Source organism: Plasmodium inui (assembly GCF_000524495.1).
Source record: "Plasmodium inui San Antonio 1 unplaced genomic scaffold supercont1.11, whole genome shotgun sequence".
In the NCBI taxonomy this organism is placed as follows: domain Eukaryota; phylum Apicomplexa; class Aconoidasida; order Haemosporida; family Plasmodiidae; genus Plasmodium; species Plasmodium inui.
The window spans coordinates 605,661-628,952 of record NW_008481845.1 but is presented as its reverse complement, the minus strand read 5'-3'; the positions used below and the strand labels follow the sequence as shown (position 1 = coordinate 628,952).

The 23,292-nt window shown below is 41.5% G+C and overlaps 2 protein-coding genes across 2 annotated transcripts; one reads left to right on the top strand and one right to left on the bottom strand.

The window, feature by feature from the left end:
* Positions 1 to 951: 951 nt before the first annotated feature.
* Positions 952 to 9,858, bottom strand: C922_03023 (hypothetical protein; the record flags this gene model as incomplete). Its single annotated transcript, XM_008818617.1, has 1 exon — positions 952 to 9,858. The coding sequence occupies one exon, from the start codon at positions 9,856 to 9,858 to the stop codon at positions 952 to 954; it is 8,907 nt and encodes a 2,968-aa protein (XP_008816839.1).
* A 3,095-nt stretch (positions 9,859 to 12,953) lies between these two features.
* On the top strand, positions 12,954 to 23,267 carry C922_03022 (hypothetical protein; the record flags this gene model as incomplete). Its single annotated transcript, XM_008818616.1, has 2 exons — positions 12,954 to 14,022; positions 14,323 to 23,267. The coding sequence occupies 2 exons, from the start codon at positions 12,954 to 12,956 to the stop codon at positions 23,265 to 23,267; spliced, it is 10,014 nt and encodes a 3,337-aa protein (XP_008816838.1).
* Positions 23,268 to 23,292: the final 25 nt, after the last annotated feature.

Genomic DNA, 23,292 nt, shown 5'->3' with positions numbered 1-23,292 from the left:
GTAAACATTAAAAAAACACCACAAAAAAAAAATTATACGTACATTTATGTATATATATTACTTGGATACGCGAACATTCAAATGAGTTCAAACATGATTGCAAAAAAGTATTCACTTGGTTTCGTTACGCTTTGATTGGCTCCTTATGCGAAGTTGCCGAATGGGCAGAGCGTACCTGTTTGTTCCAGCGTCGGAGGAGGGAAAACATGTTGCTGATGATTTGTGACGGATTGCGGCTATGGTGGCGTGGTGCCGATCCACGCAACAAACAGAACGATCTACCAAATTGCCGGTACCAGCTGGCTTGTCGCAATTTAAGAAGAAGAAAAAAAAGTGCATACGTGCAGATGCAAAAAAAAAAAAAAAAAGGAATACACCTGCGTTTGCGTAGGCTCTGATGTATAAGTTTTCCAAACAAAATACTTATTTAAAATTATATATAAAAAGAAACCTTTTTATGTGCTTTCCACATTTTTGTAAAGCGTTTCATCAAGTAGGGGTGCGTGCAAAAAAGGGGCATCGTGGGTATCCAACTGGGCATCTAATGGGCGCGAATTTAGCGAAAAAAGTTGTACAGCGAATCTGCAATAAAGGTGGCGCTTCTCGAAGAATAGTGCTAGCGCAAACATGTAGCCATGTGGAGTTCCCCCTTGAGCACCCCCTTTCAAGTCGATCCACGCATGAGCATACGTAACCGTGAAAAAACGAGATGACCCCATCACCCGCATTTCTTGCGCACCCTTTTGCGGAAAAGTGGTATTTTCCGCGTCGGTGGGAAAAGTTCTGCCCATGGGGTGGCACTCCACAAAAGAGCGAAGCCCAGAGATGGGAGCTCCATATATATATGTACATATGAATATATGCACCTATGTATATATGCACTTATATATATATGCATTTATGTGGTGACCCCCTCCTCTGTGCTCAACCAGGAGAAAACTCTCACCACCGTCACCCGTACTTGCTGACGTACTCCTGCCACAAGAAACTTATCACCTTCTGTACGAAATGGATTCTGTTGTCTGGGAAGAAGTACTCCGCACTGTTTAAAACGATCCCCTTGGGGAAGGTCATGAAAAAGAAACTTAAGTTTTTAAAAAAGGTCTGCAGGAGGTTGAACTGCCCGGCTAGCTCATCTGTCAGTTTCTTTCTGCGAACGTGATTGTCACCTCCGCTGGAGGTGGCGGTGCTTCCCTGAAACAACGCCTCCCGAACATCCTCGCTGATAAACCCCATATGGACTATGTACAGTTCGTAATTATTAACGGAATAATATTTGCTACTGAAATAGTTCAGCAACGTGCTATCGTACAGTAAAATTTTCTTTTTTTTCCGTTGCTTCTCCATAAATGAAGTTTTTTCCATATCGTTGCTCTTCCCATTATTGCTGTGGTTATTGGTCTGGTTAGGGTCATGGTTATGCTTATGGCTATCGTTCTCGTCATCATCTGATAGGTCTGAAAAAGGGGGCGTATCATCAACGTGCCGATTTTTGCCACCGTTGGAGTCATGCACGTTCGCCTCATGATTCTCCGACTCCTTCGTGCCTCCCCTCTTCTTCCCATCCCGGGTAGCCCGCTCACCCAACAGTTCGTTATAACTAGTGGTCAAGATGTTTTTATTCAAATTCAATTCGAAAAAGGTAAAAACATCTTTCATACATAGAGGGACGCTCAAATATTTGGTGAAAATGTCACGCTCCCCCGAAATGAAGGCATTATCTTCCGCATTGGAGTTAAAAAAGGTCACGTTCATATAGGAGTTATCGACAAAGTCTTGGGTATATCCCCCCGTGGCAATATCATCCGCGTCATTTCGACTCCTGCGTATATTTCCCGGCTTAATAAACAAATTTTGCTTTTCTTTTCTGCAAAAAAAGGAAATCAATTTGTTGTAGCTTCCCCGCAACTTGGTTCTTTGATCATTACTTTTTATCATGTAAAATATTCCCAATTTTTTTAAAAAGAACATATCTTTTTTTAAAAATAATTCATGTAGTAGGTTGTTGTCATCCGTCCGATGTGTGTGTGCGCTATTTCGAAACGAATTTCTCATTTTCGTCCTTACGAATTCTTCCTCGATGATGAAAAGTATTTTTGCAAGTTCGACATCCTTCGGGGGGGTACTTCCCCCGTTGATGCTGCTGCTACCAGGGGTGTGGTTACTGTTGTGACTATTCCCAGAGACGTCACCATATGAATACAATCTACTATAATCCAACCCGCTATAATCCAAACCACTATGCTCATTGGGTAGTTCCTCCCGTTTCGTCTCGCCACCGAAAAATGGAAAGGACACACCCTCCCCCTCAGCTAAAAACTCCCCGAATAAGCCGCTGAACTCGGTGAGAGGGCCAAAATTGTACATAAAATTATTCAAGAGGAAGGAACTGTTTTTACACTTCATGCAAAACAGCACAAAGGCAATGACCACAACGTAGAGGTAGTCCTTGTTAACCTGAGACACACTGCACATTTGCAGTAAGCCGTCTAGGATCTTCTGCTTCTCTCCGAAGTGACTATATATGTACGCTAAAAAGATGCACTCTTTTACCCAAAAAAGGTGGTGAAAAAAATGGAAGAGTTTCTCATCATCTAATGTTAACGAGATCGTTCTTTCCCCATTTCGGAGTTTCTCCTGGGCACAGTAGAAGTCCTGTAAGCTCTCCTTAAATGTGAAGTGACCCTTCGGCTCATAAAACAGGAGTTTATTTTTAATCAAATTTAACCTTTTAAAGGATGCCCTCAATTTTAGCATGACGTACCCTTGAATGAGGACGGGGAAAATTTTCAAAAGATCGTCCACGTTTATTTCATCGTCTAGCTTTTCTTTCATAATTATTTTGCAGAGGTGGGCAAGGAAATCGGCTATGCATAGCATGACGTTGAAGGGGATGTCCACGTAAGGGAGGTTCTTGGGAGAGTTGGCACTAGTTTGTCTTCCCCCCCGTGTTCTTCTCACCATTGGATCTTCGCGACGAAGTCGGTCTTTCCATTTCTCACAATTTGGCGAATTATCGACATTTTCTGCACCCCCCCCTTTGGGAATTCCCCCCGTGCGGTAGCATTCATCCGTGCGCAGATACACAGAGAAGTGACTATAGTAGTTATCCCTGAAGTGAGCCAGCACCGTCTCGTTAAAAACGGTGACGAATGCGAATTTGATGTAGGAGCCCAAGTCATGGGAACTCTTCGCCGAGTCTATTTCGACTTCCCCACTTCTCCTTGTACTTTTGTAAATCCTCTTCAGCAAAATATTAAGTATTGAAATGGCGTAAATCCACAAAGACGAATCCTCATGAAACAACTTTGCACCTTTTAAAACATTCAAATAGACGAACTTGATTTCTTCTTTTTTGATTCGCTTAAAATTGGTAATACACTTAACAAAAATGTACTTTTCATAAGTGCTAAACCCCTCGAAGTAGTTGCTGAAGTTGCAAAAGATGTGGCCATATGAATTGTTGAAGGAGCTAAAAAGGGAGAAGTATTCAAAAACGCTGATTCGACATTCGTACAAGATGTGCACCCTTCTTATAAACTCTTCATAAAGTCTGTAATACCTTTTCATGTTCTCACTTATCTTTTGCTTGATCTTTTCAATCATCACTTGGAAGAGGATGTAAAGAATTTTTATCAGTTTTGTTACATAGGAGTAAATATTCAGGAGGGCGTCCTTTATCTGGACATCCAACTTTACGTAATTTATGAGCTTCATTGTTTTTAGAAAGCTTCCCAAATGGTCAAACAGTTCGGTTCTTAACAGGGGTAGGGACTTCATATCTTCCCCCTCCATATGGAACAGCATATTCAACTTAACTTGTTCATACTCTTTATCTTTCTTAAAAGAGTTTGCGTCAATGTCGAGGAAGTTCCCCATTTTTAAAAACCCCTTTAGGTAATTTTCAACCCTCAGCAAATTCAAATAGACGTGGTAGAGCATATTTTTTTTCTCCAGATTTTCTACCCTAATCAGGGATGTATTTATCTCTTCATAATACTTATAACAGAACAGATAAATCAGTGTCAAAATCGTGCCGTGGTCATTCACTATAATATCACTATTCAGTTTGTAATTATCATTTTGATAAAGGAACAAACTAGCGTTCTCTTTTGCACAACTGATGGTTTCTTGTCCCAAACCACCAGTTCTCACAATTTTCCTCTTCCACATGGAACTACTCCCACCATGGAACGTTTCACCTTCGTCCTCCGATTCCGTGCATGCCAAGATGTTATTCGTTGCACTTACGCATTTTTTAATTTCGAAATCTTTCTTTATAAATCTGTTCATAAACAAAATTGTCATATTGGAACACTCATTCGAATCGAAGTAGTCGGCCGAAATGCACTCCAGGCCGAGGCCTCTTATCCCAATCAAATTGCAATATGAAATGAGACTGACGCTTTTATCGTCCAGTTCTTCAAAGTAGTGTACAATGATTTCGTGCATCCTATGTGATAGGAATTGCATCGTTTCTTTGAGACCCGTACTTTGGTTTTTCCCACCCCCAGCTTCCTTGACGTCTAATTCGTTACTTCTGTCCCCCCCCATGGGGCTGTCTTCGCACACAAAGCAGTCAAAATTCTTCTTGTAATAAAAAGTCAAGACGCGGTATAGGGAGCAAACACCATAGACGACGTACTTCGAATCGTACACGAGTCCGCTGCCCAGATTGATGACAACCATTTTGAAGGTGCTCATCATTTCGTACACGTCGATCACTTTTTTTATGTAAAGGTACATCATAACGTTCGCGAGCGGGACAATTGCGTTGTCGACTCTTCTCTGTAGCGACTTTACCAGGGCGTCGTACAATCCTTTGATCGTCTCGTCGAACGTGTGGCTGTTGTAGTGCTTGTACAAGTAGAAGCAAAGGTTCCCGAGGGAGAGGAAAAAGTGCAGGTTCTCATCATCGTCGCGCGGTTCCATTCCCCCATCGTCCCGTTGCGTACTATCCCTGACAATGTTACTGTGACCATTTTTGTCTCCCATCACGTGGTATGCCAAGTTGATCCCGTCGTCACTACCCAAGTCACTCATATGCAAAGCCAGAATCGTCGCAATCTCCACGCCGCTCAAATTGGTGTAGTAGCAGCACGAACTCAGGCACAGCAAGAGAATATTCCTCACTTTGCGGTTAGCCACTTCATCCAGCAGGTTGGTAAGAAACACATAAAAGTTTGGAATCTGAGAAACGTTCGTGTGAATATAATTTAGGCAAAGAAAAATCAAAACAATTTCATTCTTGTTGCCCTGAAACTTGCTTTCGCTGTCCTTAATATACGAGTCAATTCGCTCATAAAATAAATTTAAAATCTCATTAATGTCGTTGTTGTGCTTGCAGAGGATACTCAATACGGGGTAAAACACATACACGTTCAGGTTATCCTCACTTATGATTCGCTTTATTTCTTCGTACATCCTGTTGCAGATAAGTTCGTATGTGACTCTTTTCTTGGCTGCTTCCGGAGGGGTTGCACCCTCCTTCGATTTTTCAATAGACCTCTCCGTTTTGGGGATCACCTCTTCTTCTGTTTTTCCCTGTACGTGCAAAATGAACTCCTCCCCAGCGTCAAACTTCCTGCGTATCTTCTCGAAGAAGCAATTCACCACGTAAAAAAAGAAAAAAACGTAGTGGACGTGAAAAAAGGGCAAGTTCTTCAAAATGGAAATGATTTCTCCGACGTGTTGAAACTTATCGGTAAGTAGTAACTTGACATAATAATTAAAATTAGAAATCTTATCATTCTTAATGTTCGAGTTGAAAAGTTTGTAGAGGACCCTTACCAGGTGGTTGCTATTGCTGTTATTCTCATTCCTCAGATTGTACAAGGACAGGTTGTTCATTTCGTCCGTCAAAATAGCCTTCTGTATGTTCTCATAAATGTTTTGATGCGACCCGCTTTTCAGAAATGATTCGTGTACGAAATTCTTATCGAAGAAGAGACTCAGCAGATTTTTTTTCTCTTGCACATTTAGTTCCCACACCCCAGGGTTGCTACTAAACATTGCGCTGCTGTTGTTGCTAATTGTATGGGTTGTATACGGGGCCTCATCATCTGGTCCGCCATCCTGTGGTTCGAAGAGAACGCCACTGACGCTACCCCCCTGTTCATTCACATCAAAATGTTGGTAATACACTGGGTAAACCACCGACATGACGTTAACAATCTCGGCCAGGATGCTCTCATTGTTCAAGCTCAGCAATCTGTAGAAGTCTTTAAAAATGTATTTCAACTTTGTATGATACAGAATATCATACTGCTCGGCGCACAGCTTCTCCTTATCATAAATCATGTGCTTGATGTAGTACCTCGTAAACGAAATGACGGAGCAGATGATGTCTGCCCCGCCGTTCCCTTCACTACCCACCGCGCTCTTTAAAAAGTTCTTCTTCAGCAAATTATAAATAATTTCAAACTCTATGTACTTCTTCATCGAGAGGATCACCAAAATTAGTATGCTCATTTTGATAATGCCATTTTGGAGCTTGCCAACATAACCCTCGTGCGAAGTCCCACTTTTGTATTTTTTAAAAAAGGAGTTTATCATCTTTATGATACTGTTAATATAATTGCTAACGTTGTAAAATCTGCACAGCTTCAACACTATGAGCACATTTTTTAAGTCAAAAAGTACGCCTACATTTTCCTTCGTCATGTAGTCAATGGTGTTCCCGTTGTTAGTACTACCGTCGTGATGTGGTTCATTTAGAGGTGGATTCTCCCCTTTTCTGCTCTTCCGGATTATGTGTTTTCTCTCCACACCGACGTGATCCTTCGCAGTTTGTCTTGCCAACTCGAAGGTACCGTCCACATACTTGAAATATTTGCTGATTATATTTTCGTTGACGTCCACTAACTTGTCGTAGCAGTGTAGGAGGTACAACTTGTTGAACAGAATTTGGTCGGAAATGTTACCCTCCGTTTTATGGTAGTAGTATCCTCTCCTTTCCCCTGCTTGGCTTGTATCCAATTCTATTCCATCGTCGGTGGTGGGACCAAACTTATCAGCGGGGCACACTGACAAGTCTTCCTTCCCCCCCGCTTCGCCACTCCCATTGTTCAGCAAAATACAAATGGAGTTATAAACAACTGGAATGTTCCTATCGCTGCATCCGATTTTGGTCAACACGTGCAGGATTAGGCTTCTCAACACAAAAGCATGCCGGCGCGCATCTACCTGGTGTGCAGACTCACCAGAGGGAGAAGGGCCCCTCATTTTGAAGCTCCCCCCATGTAGTGCGGAGCTGGAGAAAGACATCTTATATACAAAAAGCAAAGAAGGAATAAACCTCAACAAGTCAGACGAATTTATTAAACAGTAATATGACATAAATTTAAAAACGTAAAATAAATTGCACTCGAATAGAGACAACATCAACAAATTGATGTAAACAAAATTCACTTTCGATATATTTTCACTTTTCAAATTTTGAAATGTGTTAATACATAATTTTGTGTTCATTTTGGAGAGCACAAGCAATTCTCGGTTTTTTCTTACCACATCTATGCATCGAAATTTGTGCTGATCCTTTTCGCACAGTTGGAAGAAGCGCATCAGATAAATCAGATCGATGTAAACAAATATTTCGTGCAGATAAAATAAAATATTATTTACACAGAGGACTTCCAAAACCTCTTCTTTTGTTAAATTGTTTTCTTCACTCGTTAGGTAGTTCACCTCCTCCATTATGTTTTCCATTATGCTGAGGTGGTTTCCCTCACTCCACTTAGTTCTGTGGAACATTGTTGAGGGGTTTCCTTCGTGAATACCATCAGGCAAACCGCGGGAGATCCCCATATCTCTCCTCCTTAAGTATCCCAAAAAACAGTTATTATAATTTGTGAAGAATGTAACCCATTTACTTTTCAGCCTCCTCGAGGTGTCCATAATTCTTCGATTCACTCCGTTTGAATTTTCTTCGTTCTTCTGGTTAAGGTTGTACTCAAGGTGAATAGGAATTGTTAAACATAGAAGCAACGGCGAGACGTTAAATTGGAAAAGGTTTATTTGGTGAGGATTCCACTTGGAGGGGATTGAACTGTTGTCCCAGAGGACACTTCCCTCCACTTCCGTCATATTAGTATAGACTTCTCTTTCACTTCGCCTTGATTTTTTTATCCCCTCCCTTTGACAGTAGAATGATTCCCCATCATCTGCATCGGCAACTGAGCTGTGCTCTTCACATGCCACAGGGGGGTCCTCATTAGCCCCCTCTTTTGTATTGCCTTCACCTAGTATGTTGGGTGGCGCTTCGTTCCCCCTGCGGAACACCCCATTTGGGTAATAAACCTCAAGAAGGATATCTAAACATTCCAAAATGTACATAACTCCTTCATTCTTATCAATGTTTAAATTGTGAAACACCAGAATGAGAAAAAATAGGATCGTTTTTAACATGTGGTAAAATCTTCCCTTCAAGGAATGCACATTTCGTCTTAGCAATCGCAGAAACCTCTGCAACGACTCCTGCACGCACCCGTTAAGGTAACTTATGTCATATATTTTGAGGGCAAATATGAGGAGAAACAGGACCATGTGTTTCGTCCTTTCTTCGGCGGCGCTTCCGGCGATTTGGTGGGTGTTCGGCTGGGCTTCGTCAGGTAGTTCATCACTGAAGCTTTCATCGTTGGGTACCGCATCATCCGCCTCTTCACCGTCTGATTCTTCATTGTCTGATGCTTCACCGCCCGTTTCTTCATCGTCTGATTCTTCACCGCTCGCTTCTGCATTATCCTGCCCCTCGAAGCGGAGCTTCCCACAAACGATGCCCATGCATAGCTCCAGGTTGTGCGCGTTATACACATTGCGCAGGTTCAGTATGCAGAGCGGCACGATGTACGTGTGCAAGACCCGGTTTCTCTGCACTATCTTATTATTCAGCAGTATGTGATACACGGTGCCTATTTCAAATTCATCGCAGTAGGCAATAATTTCTTTAAACATATTCACAAGGTGTGCGCACAGTTCGGCTTCATTTTTGTGGGCATTTTTAAACCTGGCCTTCTCTACATTCTTTAAAAAAATATAAAACACATTTTTGACAAAACTTTTATCAATGGTGATTAGTTTTTTTAAAATGTTCACCAAGTTGATGTTCTTATCGTCCACGTGGTGAGTTTCATCCTGGACTTTCTGCTCTTTGGAATGCATCAGGTAGCTTTTTTGAATATCACTATGAAGAAAGTTTTTTTTTTTTTTTTTTTTTTCTTCTTCCATATCATCGGGATCACCATGTTGCTTATGTAGGCCTCTCACAAACAGGGTGAAGATCGTTTCGATCAGGATGTTCACCAAATCGTCATTGCAAATTAGGTGTCTGGAATAATTCCCACTCTGTGGAGTAAACCCATTTTTGCTGCTCTTAATTTGAAAATCTACGTAAATTTTATCAACTAAGTAATTTATATGCACACATCCCTTGAGCACACTGCTGCAGATGAACTGAAAAATAATTTTTTTGGCATTTACAAATTCGCGACTAAAGGTACACAGATTTTTTTTTCTCAAGGCAAAATAGTAAGCATCTTCTTCATTCACCTTTTCGATGTTTTTATTCTTCACGCATATTTTATACTGTTTGCTAAATTTCGATTTATTTTTCCTTTCGGCGTTTAAATGCAACTCCTTGTTCCTTTTCAAAAGGTTACAATTAAACAGAAAATTTTCATTGTAAGTGTAATTATTCTCCTCTAAAAATATGTCAATAAGTTGTATCACTACGTGACTGTCCTGTCTTTTTCCTTCATTCTGATAAATTGCATTTAAATTTTCCAGAAGGATATTTTCATTTTGTGTGTACTTTACGCATTCTACAATTTTGGCGAGTCTCTTTTGCTCCTTTTCGTTCATATTTGCATGTGGTCCTCTCGTTGCAGCGAAATGGGGTTTGCGCTGCAGAAAGGAAAATGTCTTCCCTGCTGCTACCCAGTTGCCGTCCGAAGCGCTGTTCAGGAGGCAACTATCCTTACTTTAGCAGAAATGCGTTACGCGTGAAGAAATGCCCTTTTCTTGGCAGTGCCTCTTCTTTTCGTTCCACCAAGACCGTTTCAAGGTCGCAGCGAAGGAAGGATGTATATCCACTTTGCTATAAGTACACGTATGCGTACAGCACATATGTGCATGTAGGCTTATTCGTGTATACGCGTTTATGAATATGCCTCGCGCGCATGATAGTTCTTCAATTTTGTTATCTTAAAATGCTCTTTTTTCTATCTAAAAAAAGGCATTTCCTATACATCTATGTGACGGGTTGCTCTTGCTGTGGTATATATATTCGATGAATTTATTTTATTTTTCTTTTTACTTTTGCCATTTCTTCCTTCATCCCGTCGTGCATATTGCGCTAAATGGGGAGTTACCTTATTGGCAATTTTTTTCTCTCTTTTATATGCTCAAAGATTTGCGTTTACTTGACCGATGGGGGGGTGCCTACCACATCGCACAGTGCTCCCACCCATGGGCATTTTCAGGGAAGCTTTAAATTTTCCGCCTTCACTTTTGCACTGGATGGGGCGCAACTCACGTGGGAGAAGCACATATATGGCTGTGAATAATGTAGCAGCATGACACTGTTGTGTGATTGCCTAAATGTATAAAAAAAAAAAAAAAAAAAAAAAAAAAGGCCGCTCTACCTTGCAGATTTATGTAAATGCAAATTGTTCAAAGTTCTGAAAGTACCTGTTCGTACCGCTTACTACGGGACCTGCTCACCCCTGACACGTAGATGCCTTTTCTTGCACTTGTTAGAAGGGCCATTAGAAGGATAGGAATGTTTAGCCCCACGTTTGGTCCGTTTTTCTCTTTTATTTTCACACTTATTTGCCTGTGAAGGATTCATTCTACAATTGGGTCAAATGGGGACATAAAGTTTATTTACCCCATCAGGTTCCAAATGGCCCCGATCAAAGTTGATATGACCTCCTTTATCTTTAGAACACTTTTCACTGACTCGGGCGTCATCCTCTAGCCCATTTGACAATTTCTGCATAACTTTCTGCGCAGCTACGATTGTATATCTGTGTACATACATAGATGTGTACATTTTCGTTGGTGGGAAGGTAGAACCTCCTTCATGAACACAACGGTTCCAAAGCAAAGGCGTGTGTGTTTGTGTGGGGCGAATATAGAACTGCAGTCCATCTCATTTTCTCCAACTAGTGCAACGAAGAAAGGTGTACAAGGGAACTCCTTTCTCGCAGTACAGAACGTTTTCTATGACAAATCGACGATTTAGCTGGAATTACTCGTTTTTAAATACCAACCAAGAGTCCACACAGTGTGTATCTGTTGTGGGGGCGTATTTCTGCTGACATGTGTGAATGCACCCATGCCCCAGTGAAGGATCCTATTTGTGTATACCTCAAAAGTGAAACACACAAAAGGCACCGTGCAACTATGCCATAGAATTCAGCAACTTCCCCGGAAAAAAAAAAAAGCTTAAGAAATTCTTGTAAAAAAAAATATTAATGGCGCATGTACCAAAGTGTCACATTTCAGGGGGCACAGAAAGTGGGTGTATGCTTGGGGGGAAGATAAATTACGACCTCGGAGGACACTTCAACTTGCCCTCATTTGTATTATGCTCCCATGAGATAGCATTAAAGGGAAAAGAAAAAATTCAGCGTACGTTTGGTCTATGTGCAGTTACACGTGTACAAATGCTTACGCCTCCTCGGGCATTGCCTTTTTAAAAAATAGCAGGTTTGTTTCTACTAAAATGGCGAAGCCTTGTTATTTCTGGGGCGTTTCCCCAACCAGGCAATGCTTTGGTTGGCCGCCAAAAAAAGAAAGGGCAGAACAAAAAGGAAGAACAGCGGAAGAACGATGGGAGGACTCAAAGGCACTTTCCTCTGCTTCCCCTTCGCAAATACACATTTATGCGAAGGAATACACGGAACTTTTTCAAAATACACACCTCTGTTGCGCACACAGAATTAACTTAAAAAAAAAATATATATACCATATCGTTGTTTGTTAATTGTCGAATAGAACAAAATTCCCACTTAGTGTCCTTATTCTTTTTTTTTCCCCATTTTTTATGTGCAAAAATGAAAAAAAAAAAAAAAAAGAAAAAAGAAAATTCCAACCTTGTAACCATGCAAAAAAAAAAAATATATATGATCCTTTTTGTGTACCAACACATGCACAGATAGGCAAACGGAAAATACAGTAAGTATTGACAAAGTTTGTATAAATTTTGTTAGGACAGTGCTAAATTAAGAGTTGACAAATGTTTCGTTAATTCGGATGTTTCAGGAATGATATGGATACCATGCATTTCTTTTTTTTTCACATTTGTATGCCACGCTTTGTCAGCTTGTTTCCCTTTTCCCAATTTCCGAGATTTTTTGAAAGTCAGGAAATAGGGGAATGCCCAATTCGCGATACATTTGGAAGATTCACTTGGTTCGATTAATTTTTTACACGTTGCATTTGTTTCGCGTTTGTATTCATGTTCACCTCACCTTTCGTGAACTTTCTACGGGTATCATAATTCGTTGCTGGGGAAAATGATAACCCCTTTGTCTTTTCTGTAACTTTTTTGAAGACCAACTGGAAGTTGTCTTACGTGCGAATATTTCCGCAAAGCTGCGAAACTACGCTTAGCTGTATTTGTTTGTTTTACACATATGGGTGTGTCTACACATGTGTACACGTGCTGATGAGCGAAGACTCCTTCACGTGAAAGAGCCACCCCTCACGCGTAAATATTTATCCTCCCAATTTGCATGCACGTAACTCATCTGCAAATCGCTGATTTTTTCTGCACACCTGTAATTATCCCGGCGCAGGACATACATCGTTATGTCGTTATGATGATATTATCTCATCTTCAGATATTAGCCCCACGTTAGCACACATATGCACGTACACATATGTGCATAGCCCCCACGTGTTCACCCCCCCCTTTTTTAGCAAAGCAAGGGACGAAACTGCCGCGCACCATGAACAGAATAGCCGATCCGAGCTATTCAAATAAGAGTAGCCTGGAAAACATCACACTGTCTCACACTGTAGAAGAAAATGGCCATGTGACGGAAGGGCAGACTTCCCATTCAGGTATCTTCACCAATAAAGAAGAAAAAATGGATCAAAAAAAGAAAACTAAGCAAAATGAAGGAAAAACCAGTCCGCATGATGAGGAAGAAAAACACAACGAAATTACAAATGAACTTTTGCTAAAGCATGATGAAATAGTTAACTCGGATATGAAGAATAGGAACATAGCACAGAGAGTGAAGAAGGATGCACTGGTGAAGGAAAGAGGAGAAACGTTGAGCATCAGTTCCTCTAAGGCAATTTTTCTAAAAAAGAAAAAAAACATCTTTGGTGCCCACTTGACGAAGGAAAAATGTCAAGAAAGTATCGAAAAAATAAATGAAAAAATAAACAGCACAATGAAAAAGATACTCAAATTGTACAATGAGTCAAGCAAGAAGCAATACTTATCGAGGTTATTTCAAATGAAAGACATCACTTGTCTGTTCAGTTGTATGTTCTTATGTCTGCTAATTATATTTTCGATTATGAATGAATACGTCGGAGTGTTACTCTCCACCCTGCTACTGATCATATCGATACAGATAAAATTCAGTCGGTCAAATATGGCTTTGTTGAACTCAATTGTTGCGATTTTTTTCATTTCTGTAGCCACTGCGTATTCCTTTTCGAACATGAAAATGGAGGAAATCCCCTATGATAGCATGACACGGACTGATATCTCAAATGGGAACACGAATAGGAGACTATTAATCCTGGAGACGGTCATATGCCTATCTTATGCTTCCATCCTATTTATATATATGCTTTCACTACGGTCTGTAAAAAGTTGCAAAGAAAAACACGTCTGGATATATCATCGCATAGTCACCTTTTTCAACTTCCTGGATGTATGCATCCTCTTTACCTTTGGAGTGCTAGCCTTTTTTTTTATCTTTATTTGTCTTGGGGAAACTCTATTCATTATTACGTCATTCACGTTATTTTGTACCAGTGTCCTTACCTACTCCCTTCGTAAAAACAGCAGCGTAGGAACGTTGATACTCCAAACAATTGCAATTATAACGAATGCGATTATAGCTAGCACGTCTTTATCGAAAAACACAGCAACAGACAGATTGGCAGATCTCCCTCTTGACGAATTAGTACAATTGAACAACAGGATATTCCTCTTCTATATGATCTTTCTTATCCTTTTTTTGGTTCTTCACTTGTTGTACATTTTTTATATATTTTTTCCTCACAAGAATGTTTTTTCCAAGTGTTTTTCCCAGAGGTCTGCGTACTACTCGAGTATCTTTCCACACCCCGCAGGCGTTGTGGATGATCACTCTGGTGATTTTACCCACGCCAGTGCGAACGACCAGAGTGATGAAAACAGCACGTGTAATAAAAAATATGATGGGTACAGCAGCAGGAACCGCACAAACTGGGGGGGGATCCATTTTGTGCGAGAAAAGTACCTGCTCAGCTTAGATGATGATAACAAAATTCTTAACGTCCAGAGGAGAAGCTGCAAGCAGGTTCATCTCGATATGGGCAAATACACATACAACGAGCTTCATTTGTACAACCACCTCCTTCTCAACACAGTGGTCGACTTGAAGCGATCGCTGTTGAGGCGCAGAGGCAGAAGGAACACGACCAGGGGGGCAAGGAATAGGGACAAAACGGGCATAAAAGGGAAGGATAAACGGAGGAAAACCACACATAAGAAGATCAGACAAGAGAAGCTCAGTATGGGTGCAAAAAAAAGACCCAAGCGAGTGCAACGGGTGAGGAGCCCACAATGCCAAGGAAAAAGCCAAACGGAAGACTTTGTACTAAGCATCAACGACGAATCGTCCGAATGCCAGAGCAACCACGGCAACACAGATGAGGGTACCGACACCCAAGGAAATAAAGGACGATGCAGGAAGAACAACAAAAAAGGGGCACCTAAGAGTCCCCCTTTTTTGCTAAAAAATCTATCCCTTATTCAGCAGGAAAGAAGTCGGAATAAGGTCGCTCCAAACACCCCATTGCAGAACCATGATCTTTACCTTACCCACTGCGAAAACGACATATATTGCCCATCCTCCCTATTTTACACAAAGTACACACACATAATAGATGTTCTGCTAGAAAATTATGATGAGCTTATATTTTACTTGGACCGAAAGAAGTTCTTCATTCGGCTAATCGAGTTTTCTGAGAGGGGAAATCCAGCTACGAACGGAGAAATTATTTCCTGTCAAAATTGTGCAACTGAAGGGGATATATTGAAATATGGATCGGCTGTAAACTCGAGTGCATTTCTACCGAAGAGTAGCATGAACGACTCTTCGCCTCCTTTGTCGCATCGAACTCTGGAAAAGATCACTGACTCGCCATCCCTTCAGCATGAATCTCCAGAGTCGAGCCCGTTAAAGGATGCCTCTATTTCCCCATTCGAAGAAAGCAGTCCCAATGACATGCACACAAATTGGACTAGCCCACTTAGCAGTAACGTACACTTAATGACCGAATACGGGGCAGCAAATGAGCGACAATCTCTAAAGGAGCAAAGTTGTAGAGCCGATTTGATAACTAGGCCGTCCAAATGGACAGAGGTGCTGAACGGAATCGAAGATGAATTAAACAAGTGTTACTCAATGTTCATACTAAACGCAGAAGGGAACGCAACAAGGGAGAGGACCAACTCGCTATTTAGCAATCTCAACAATGATTATATGAACATCCCCGTGTTCTCCTCCACGTCCAACTCTTTCACTTCCAACTCCCTCACTTCTAACTCCCACGCTACCGATGAAGACAACAGAAAGGCAGAGAACAAAAAGGCAGAGAACTACTTCTGGTACTACTCCCCCGGTATTATCGGAAGGGTCTACAAAGAATGGCTAAAATGTAAAAATTTAGATTATAAAAAAATGAATAATGATTTTTATTACCTCCTTTCTAACTCGAACAAGCTGCATGAATTCATAAAGTCCAATCACACCACTCTGGAAAAACAGGAAGAAATTAAACTCTTCGATATTAGTCAAGTGCTAAGTAGTAATAACAGCATTCTAAATTCTATTCAGAAATCCTTTTCGTCTGTTAAGGGTTCTCACTTATTTTCTGAGGAGGTACCTAACAGCACCTCTTTAAATCGAATAATACACACCTTTTTAACGGACACTAACAGCAACATTGAAAGGATGTGCTTCCTTGATTCTAAAAAGGTACATCCGTTTTTAGAGGACACGAACATAAATAAATTTCTTTCAGCATTGTACGAACAGGAGGGGAACGAATTTCTGCAGGGACAGATGACTCTCTCCCCATCAAGGCTTACTCCAGATTTGATTGAGCAGCTCAACCAGATAATCGCAGAAAAGAAATCCGAAGAGGGGACACAAATCAAGGACTATTCTACAAACGGGGTGGGGATAGTGTCTCCTCTTGACGGTGATAGGGATGATGACCTACTTCCCGACCAGCACAACGCCATTCCAATGATCTACCAAAATGGGACACCTCCCAGAGGAGAAGCAGACGAAATGGTACTCCCCCTGTGGGACTCACTAAATGGTGGCCTGAGAAGGGGAAGGCAATCGTCACCGCAAGACAACCGGGAAGACGTGATGAATCTGTGCACATCACAGCTGCAGAAGGAAAACGGGGAAAACTTCGACTTGAGTGACCTTCTAAATTACGCCGAATCGCTCATCCTGCAGAACAAGCAAATTGAGACGAGCAAGGGAAGCGAACTACCGGGCACAGACAACACAGGCAAGATAGGCAGAATAGGAACCACAGACAATACAGACGTGCAGATGAAAACCGATTCCGATGCCGATTCCACCGACATAAAACACTTTGACGAAATTTTAAGCAATTTCATTAAAAATTTCGTGTCTACGCGGGACAACAGAGTCGCTCATAATAGCTCTAGGCAACGTGAACAGAAGTCTGACGACCAAATGAACTCCTTGAAAAATATAGAGGAAATCTATTCCAATATAAAAAAAAGAATATATGATGAGGAGGCAAGCAGGGCGGCCACCGCGGAAGGCAGTGTCAAAAAAAATGGAGACTCCCTAGCCAAGCAAATAATCCACACCAAAAAAAAAGAGATGCACCTAAAAAAGATAAACGTGCAAAATGAGCTGCACCTTTCGAATACACTAAAAAAGAGGGAGGATCCAAGTGGAAGCAACGAATTAAATCAAAGCCTTCCAACAGGGGGGACGGGACACCAATTGGGGAAACTTAACATAGTGATGAACAAGTCCAAAGGGAGCATCGATTGCTTAAGGAAGAATAGCAAAAAGGACACGAACCAATGGACATATAGCGCATTTAATGAGTACATAAATAACGATTTAAATCTTGAAAAGAAAAAAAAAATCGATAGCAAAACGGTTCCAAGAAAAAGCGATTCGGTTCCCTCAGATGATGTAAGCGCAAATATGAAGTTCACCCTAATTTGTAATAGGAGCGAGGAAAATGTCAAGGATCAAAAAAGGAGAAAAAATAAAATTCTCGAAGAAGAGAGACTTTACGTTGAAGATACCCAAGAGGATGACCATCTAAGTGAGACACAAAATTGGGGCAACATCTCAGAAGGGTCTCTTATTGCTTATGCAACTGATGGGGGACATGCACACACAAAGGGTAACAAATTCTCACCCGCCCAGATAGGGTTATCATCCAATTTGAACAGCGTAAAATTGGAGAAAGAGAAAAAAAACAAACCCAAGCAACGCATCGACGCAAAGAACAACCACTCCCGTGGTAGCAGCGTTAGAAGCACACACGAAGGGGGGGCCTCTAACGCAGAAAGAGTGAACGAACCATACCACCGCTTAGACGAGGGGAAGATGAAAGATGTACCAACTGAGAGCAAAATGTACACTTCAAATAATCACAGTGTACATGATAGGGAAGACTTCAACTTCAAAGACGGCCCTAAGGAACCACTCCTTCAACACAATCAAAAATGGAAAGACAAAAATGAAAAGTGTAACCAGACGGGGGAGCTAAAATCAAACGTTGGGTATAATACAGAAAAGGGGCTTCTTTTCAATGGAAACGAACCCCATAGAAACGTCTCCGCATCGGTGTTGAGTTGTCCCCTGGGTCAGGCAAAAAGGAACAGTAAATACGATCACGGGGAGACACAAATTAGTCTCAAAATGGAGAACTCCCTTCTCGGCGAGCACAAAGAGACACCATCGAATCAGCCAAAAGAAAAAGAAAATATGAAATGGAATGACCATAGGGTCAGTGTAAAAGTGAGTGGAGCAAGCAATCCAACAGACATTCCATCCCCTGTAAAGGAGTACTGCATACATAGCAATCAAGTGAGTTACAACAATTCCAGTAACTTGGATTCATCGCAAGTTTGTCAGCGATCTGGTGAAGGCGACTCGTATCGAGGCACCTACTACAAAGGGCCCTTCGCCCACCGTTCTAATTACCCCAAAGGTGGTGAAGAAAAAAGTGATGACTCTTACAAATTTTCAAATGCACACCAAACGAGCAGCAACTTTAACCTCGACACGCATGACCTCATAAAAGATTTGAAAAAATATTTGTGCTCATCTCCAAATAGTGTCAACCTGGAGGACAGCAAACTGAATGATACGTTTCTACTTGAGTTTATCAACAAGTACTTGGAGAATAGCACCCCCTGTGAAGTCAGTGTATACAACGAAGTGGTGTTTGACGATGCAAGTGCAAAGAAGGATAACCACCAAGTTACCACCGCGAACAAGCATGAACAGAGCGAAGGCACCAGCATCCGAAACACAAAAGAAAGGAAAACACAATACTATCATTTGTATGATGATAAAAAAAAGTGGCAGGGACATGAAGACAAAAATGTAAGTGGGACACTCTCCTCCAATTTTTATGATGAACACATTGTAAATTTCCTCAATACGTACATGTTTGAAAACAACGATCGGTTGATGAAGAACGCCATGTTGAAAGACAAGCAGGAAGGTAATGCAAAGTTGGAGAGGGACACAGGAAAGGCTAGACTATCGCTAGACGCTCAGTCTTCAATGCTCTACAGGAACGGTGAAAAGGAGGACGGATTCCTCGAATTGGACTATAGTAGTTCCGATGGTAATGGCGATCATGATGACGGGCAGGGAAAACTCCACAGTGATTACAACGATAAAGAGGAGAAACGGCGAAACAAAGAGGAAAGCATTGCCCTCAAAGGAACCCATCTAAAGAAGAAACAAAATGACACCCATTTAGCACGAAGTAATTCGCATAAGGGAGAAACAAATAAATATCTGTACAACCACAATCAGGTAAGCATTAGTGGGGAACGCGTACCATGGGACCACGCTGGAGAAACTGCTTACACGTACAGGGACAGAATCAAGAAAGGAACCCTCTCTTCAGACAAGAGACAGAACATGTTTAAGGAGTTAGTTAGTTCGAAGGGGAAAGAACAGGAGGTACAAGAACAAATGCAAAAAAACGGGGGAAAAAATGAGAAGAAAAAAACAAACAGTGATATCTTCTACAGCATAAGCAAATTAGAAAATGTTAACGAAGATGAACCGTTCGCTCACTTGAGAGGTAAAATGAACATCAGCGAGCACCACCAAGGGGAGGAAAAGGAAAATATAATTAAAAAGGCGAATTTAAATTTAGTCTTACAAAGCAGTGGTAGCGAAAGACAGAGTCATGAAGCTGCCTCCTCCGATGAAGAAGACTCTGCCAACGGTGTGGAAACTTTACAAAAGGAACATACTCTTCACATTTATAAACCAAATGTGAATATATTTGACCAAGCGTACGGATTTGAAAGCAAAATATCTGACATCCTCTCATCCGCAGATATTGAACCCTCGGGGCTATTAGTCGGAAGCGACGCCTTGTATGAATCCTTCGCTTATAAAAGTTTCGAAAATATCGACAATATGAAAAGAAGGATGCACCAGCTTAGCTGTAAAGAAGCAACGGATGATGCCAGTGGGGACTTGGATGAACAAAAATCTGCAGTAATAGTGAGTGGAGCAAAGAATGGTTCCAATTCAAAGAATGAATCCAACTCAAAGGATATAATGGAAATCCTTCGCTATAGCGATGTTGTCAAGGAGGGAAGTGGTAATAGGAGCAGTTGTGTTGAGGAGATTAAGGGGGGACAGGGTCAATCGCGCTGCGTCTCATCACCCATTTCAAACCATTCAACGGTGCATACGGCGGAGAAATTGAAAAAGGAGTGCCACTATTTCACGGGAAAAGACGCGCTAAGTTCAGGAAAGGAAAAGGAGATAAACACAGGTGAGCCGAATCCAAGTAGAGACCACCTGGGAAGCACACACATAGACCACCAAATAGGGAAGGATAAAAGTTACTTAAAAAGAAATTTTACCAATTATGAAATTTACGAGAGTTCAAGAATCCGCGGTGGTAGTGGTGAGAGAACTGGCACAAATGCAAAAGACCACTCGGGGGGAGACCGATCGCAGAACGAAGTAAGTACCCAGGTGGAAATGAATCTTTCCAATAAAACGCCCCTCTTCCAGGAAGAAAAAATAATACAATCTAAGTGTAGCACCAATTTTGGAGCAGCTCCCCTCGGAAATAATTACAAAAATATTAACCACGTGGATGTGCTCCAAGTTGACCATAACATGGTCACGAAAATGATGACCTATAATGAACCAGCAAGGAAAATTCCACTCTCCTGGACATATGGCGAAAAACTACAAAAGAATGTTGGAGGCGATGCGAACAATTCCTTCTTGTCCAGGGAAAAATCTTCCTCTCTGGTAAGCAAGAGCCCCATGGATTCGCAAAACGGTCCATCGAATAACCACATAAAAGGTAGGAACAAATCTGTCTACCCGAGCAACGTGGAAGGAGGCCAACAGAGCATGCCTCAAACAACTGAGCAAACGACGACGCGCAGTAATCCCTATCAGCAGCATTTCCTGAGAAGGGGAACAAGTGTGGTCACTGGTCCTCGAGGCGAAGAGGATACCTCTAATGGGGAAGAGAAAAGGGAAGATGATGAAGAACAGGTGCACCTGGACGAAGCGATCGAAGCAGACATAGACGAGGACGATGAAGACGATTTCTCTAAAGAGTTTTCCACAAAGGGGAAAGCACGGACGATTTGGAGACCTCCCAGGAGCCACACCAAATTGACCCTCACGGAGAGGATGCCCATCACCTTAGAAAACTCGCAAAGCACTGAAAGCGACGTGGAGGAGAAAAAGGGTACAATAAAAAAGTTCAATTTGGGGGGGGCAAATCGCTATAAGCAGGAAAATGAATTCAGCGCAGGAAGGAGAAAAAACAAAAAGTCTACCACCGTGAGAGACCGCATGATAAAGAACAGCGATCACATTTTCGACAACTCGGACTACATCAACCACTTTAACAGCATCATTAAAACGTATTCGTGGTCACCTGAAAATTTAGACATAGGCGAAAATAATTACTCTCTAAGAAAATACAACACGTGTATAGACACGGCTAGCACAGAAGATAGTGATGATGCATCTAAGATAACATACTTCGTGAAAGATGTCCTGGGAGAAAACTCCAATTCGATTTCTTCATCAAGCGGATACGAAAAAGTACACACGATGAAACGCAACAAGGAGCTCAGTCGTGAAGCAAAATTACATCATCTTTTAAAATCACGCAAAGAAAAGCCTAGCGAATACAATCACAAATCCGTTCATGGGGACGTAATGCAAAGTATGAAGACGAATACGCAAGAATCCTTCATTGAGCTAATCGAACAGGGCAACATTTTCCCCACTATCAGATACAAGAGGGACAGAAGTGATGCCCTCCACCGTAGTCTGCCCTCAAACGGTTACAACCGTTTGATGCAAAAGGGAGGGAAGTTATCCACAAGGGGCACATCAAATTATTCCCCTTCTTCCCACCATTCCAATTTTTCCAATTCCTACGACCAAGGTGAACTTCCGCAAGAGAGCAATACGCAGACGTGGGCCAGGAACGAACGTAAGGAGGCCTTCAAACTGCGCAGCGTGTCGGAGAATGGCCTCAACATGGAAGACATAAAAGTGTTCACAGATGACGGATTCAATGAGTATAATCTTTTTTACAACTGGAACGAACTCAATAACGAAGTTAATCATCAAATGAACAAAGGGGAAAATTATAAAAAAATATATTCCTCGAAGAAAAAAATGAACAGTTTAAAGCTCTTCAAAGGCAATCTTAACAACTCACGCAGAAGACTCCATTTAAGTGAAGACATTTATGTCGATGGTGGTAGCTCACAGGTCAAGCAAAATAATAGCAATTCGTCACCTTACAACAGCACAAAACGGATGCGAAGATCGATCACTATTGGGGATGTCAACTCGAGCAATTTTTCTAGCTTAGAAAAAAGAGGCAAGAAAGATGCAATCTCGTTGGTGAACGCATTGGGAGAGGAGACCACACGGAAGACACCCACTGTGAAGCCCGCGAACAGTGCGTACAACTCCAGTTACGAACTTAAGAACAGCTTAGCGAAAAGAGGACACACACAAAACAACAACTCGTCTATCATTTCATTCAATGAAGAAAAGTTTGTAAGAAACGACCTAACCATTGCAAAAATTATGCCGCGCTACGAATCGGTTCCTATAAATTCTAACTTCTCTTTCGAATCGAAATATACGGGAAATTTTTGGCAAAAAATGAAAAGCGGGGCACTTGGGGAGAGGACTAATCTAGAGGATGCCACGGTAATGGACTCCCCCACGGGGAAGTACCAAATAGAGCATGACAACTACTCGAACGGGGGGGTTGACACAGGTAGAAAAAACACAAAGACCAATTCGAAGGGGGGGGTAATGAAAAGTGCATTAAGCAAAAGGAAAAAATGGCTAACTGGGGGACAAACCGATACAAACTATTTGGCATCATACCTACTGAAGGATTCCCAAAAAAATTTTGTTCACGAATTAAAAAGAAGAGTGGCCGCAAAAAATGCCCAAGCGAATAAAAACCAAATGGGAAGCGACCCAAATGATAATGGTGACAACGAGGCGTCCAAAAAGAAGCCCCACATTGACCCCAAGAAGCTTACCAGCGCCATTCAAAATTTTAAAAATTACAAAAAAATTTCTCGTGACAATATGAAAGCGGTCCAAGTGCGGCTGCCAGCAAAAAAAAAAGACGCTAAGAAATACAGACCTTTAAAATTGCGCTACTCAGTGGACAACTTCTGCAATGTTATAAATAGCGAAGACGACGCAAATGAGGACATGTTCATCCACAGGCACGGCAAGTGAAGCCGCGGCAGTGGTTTTCGTAGAC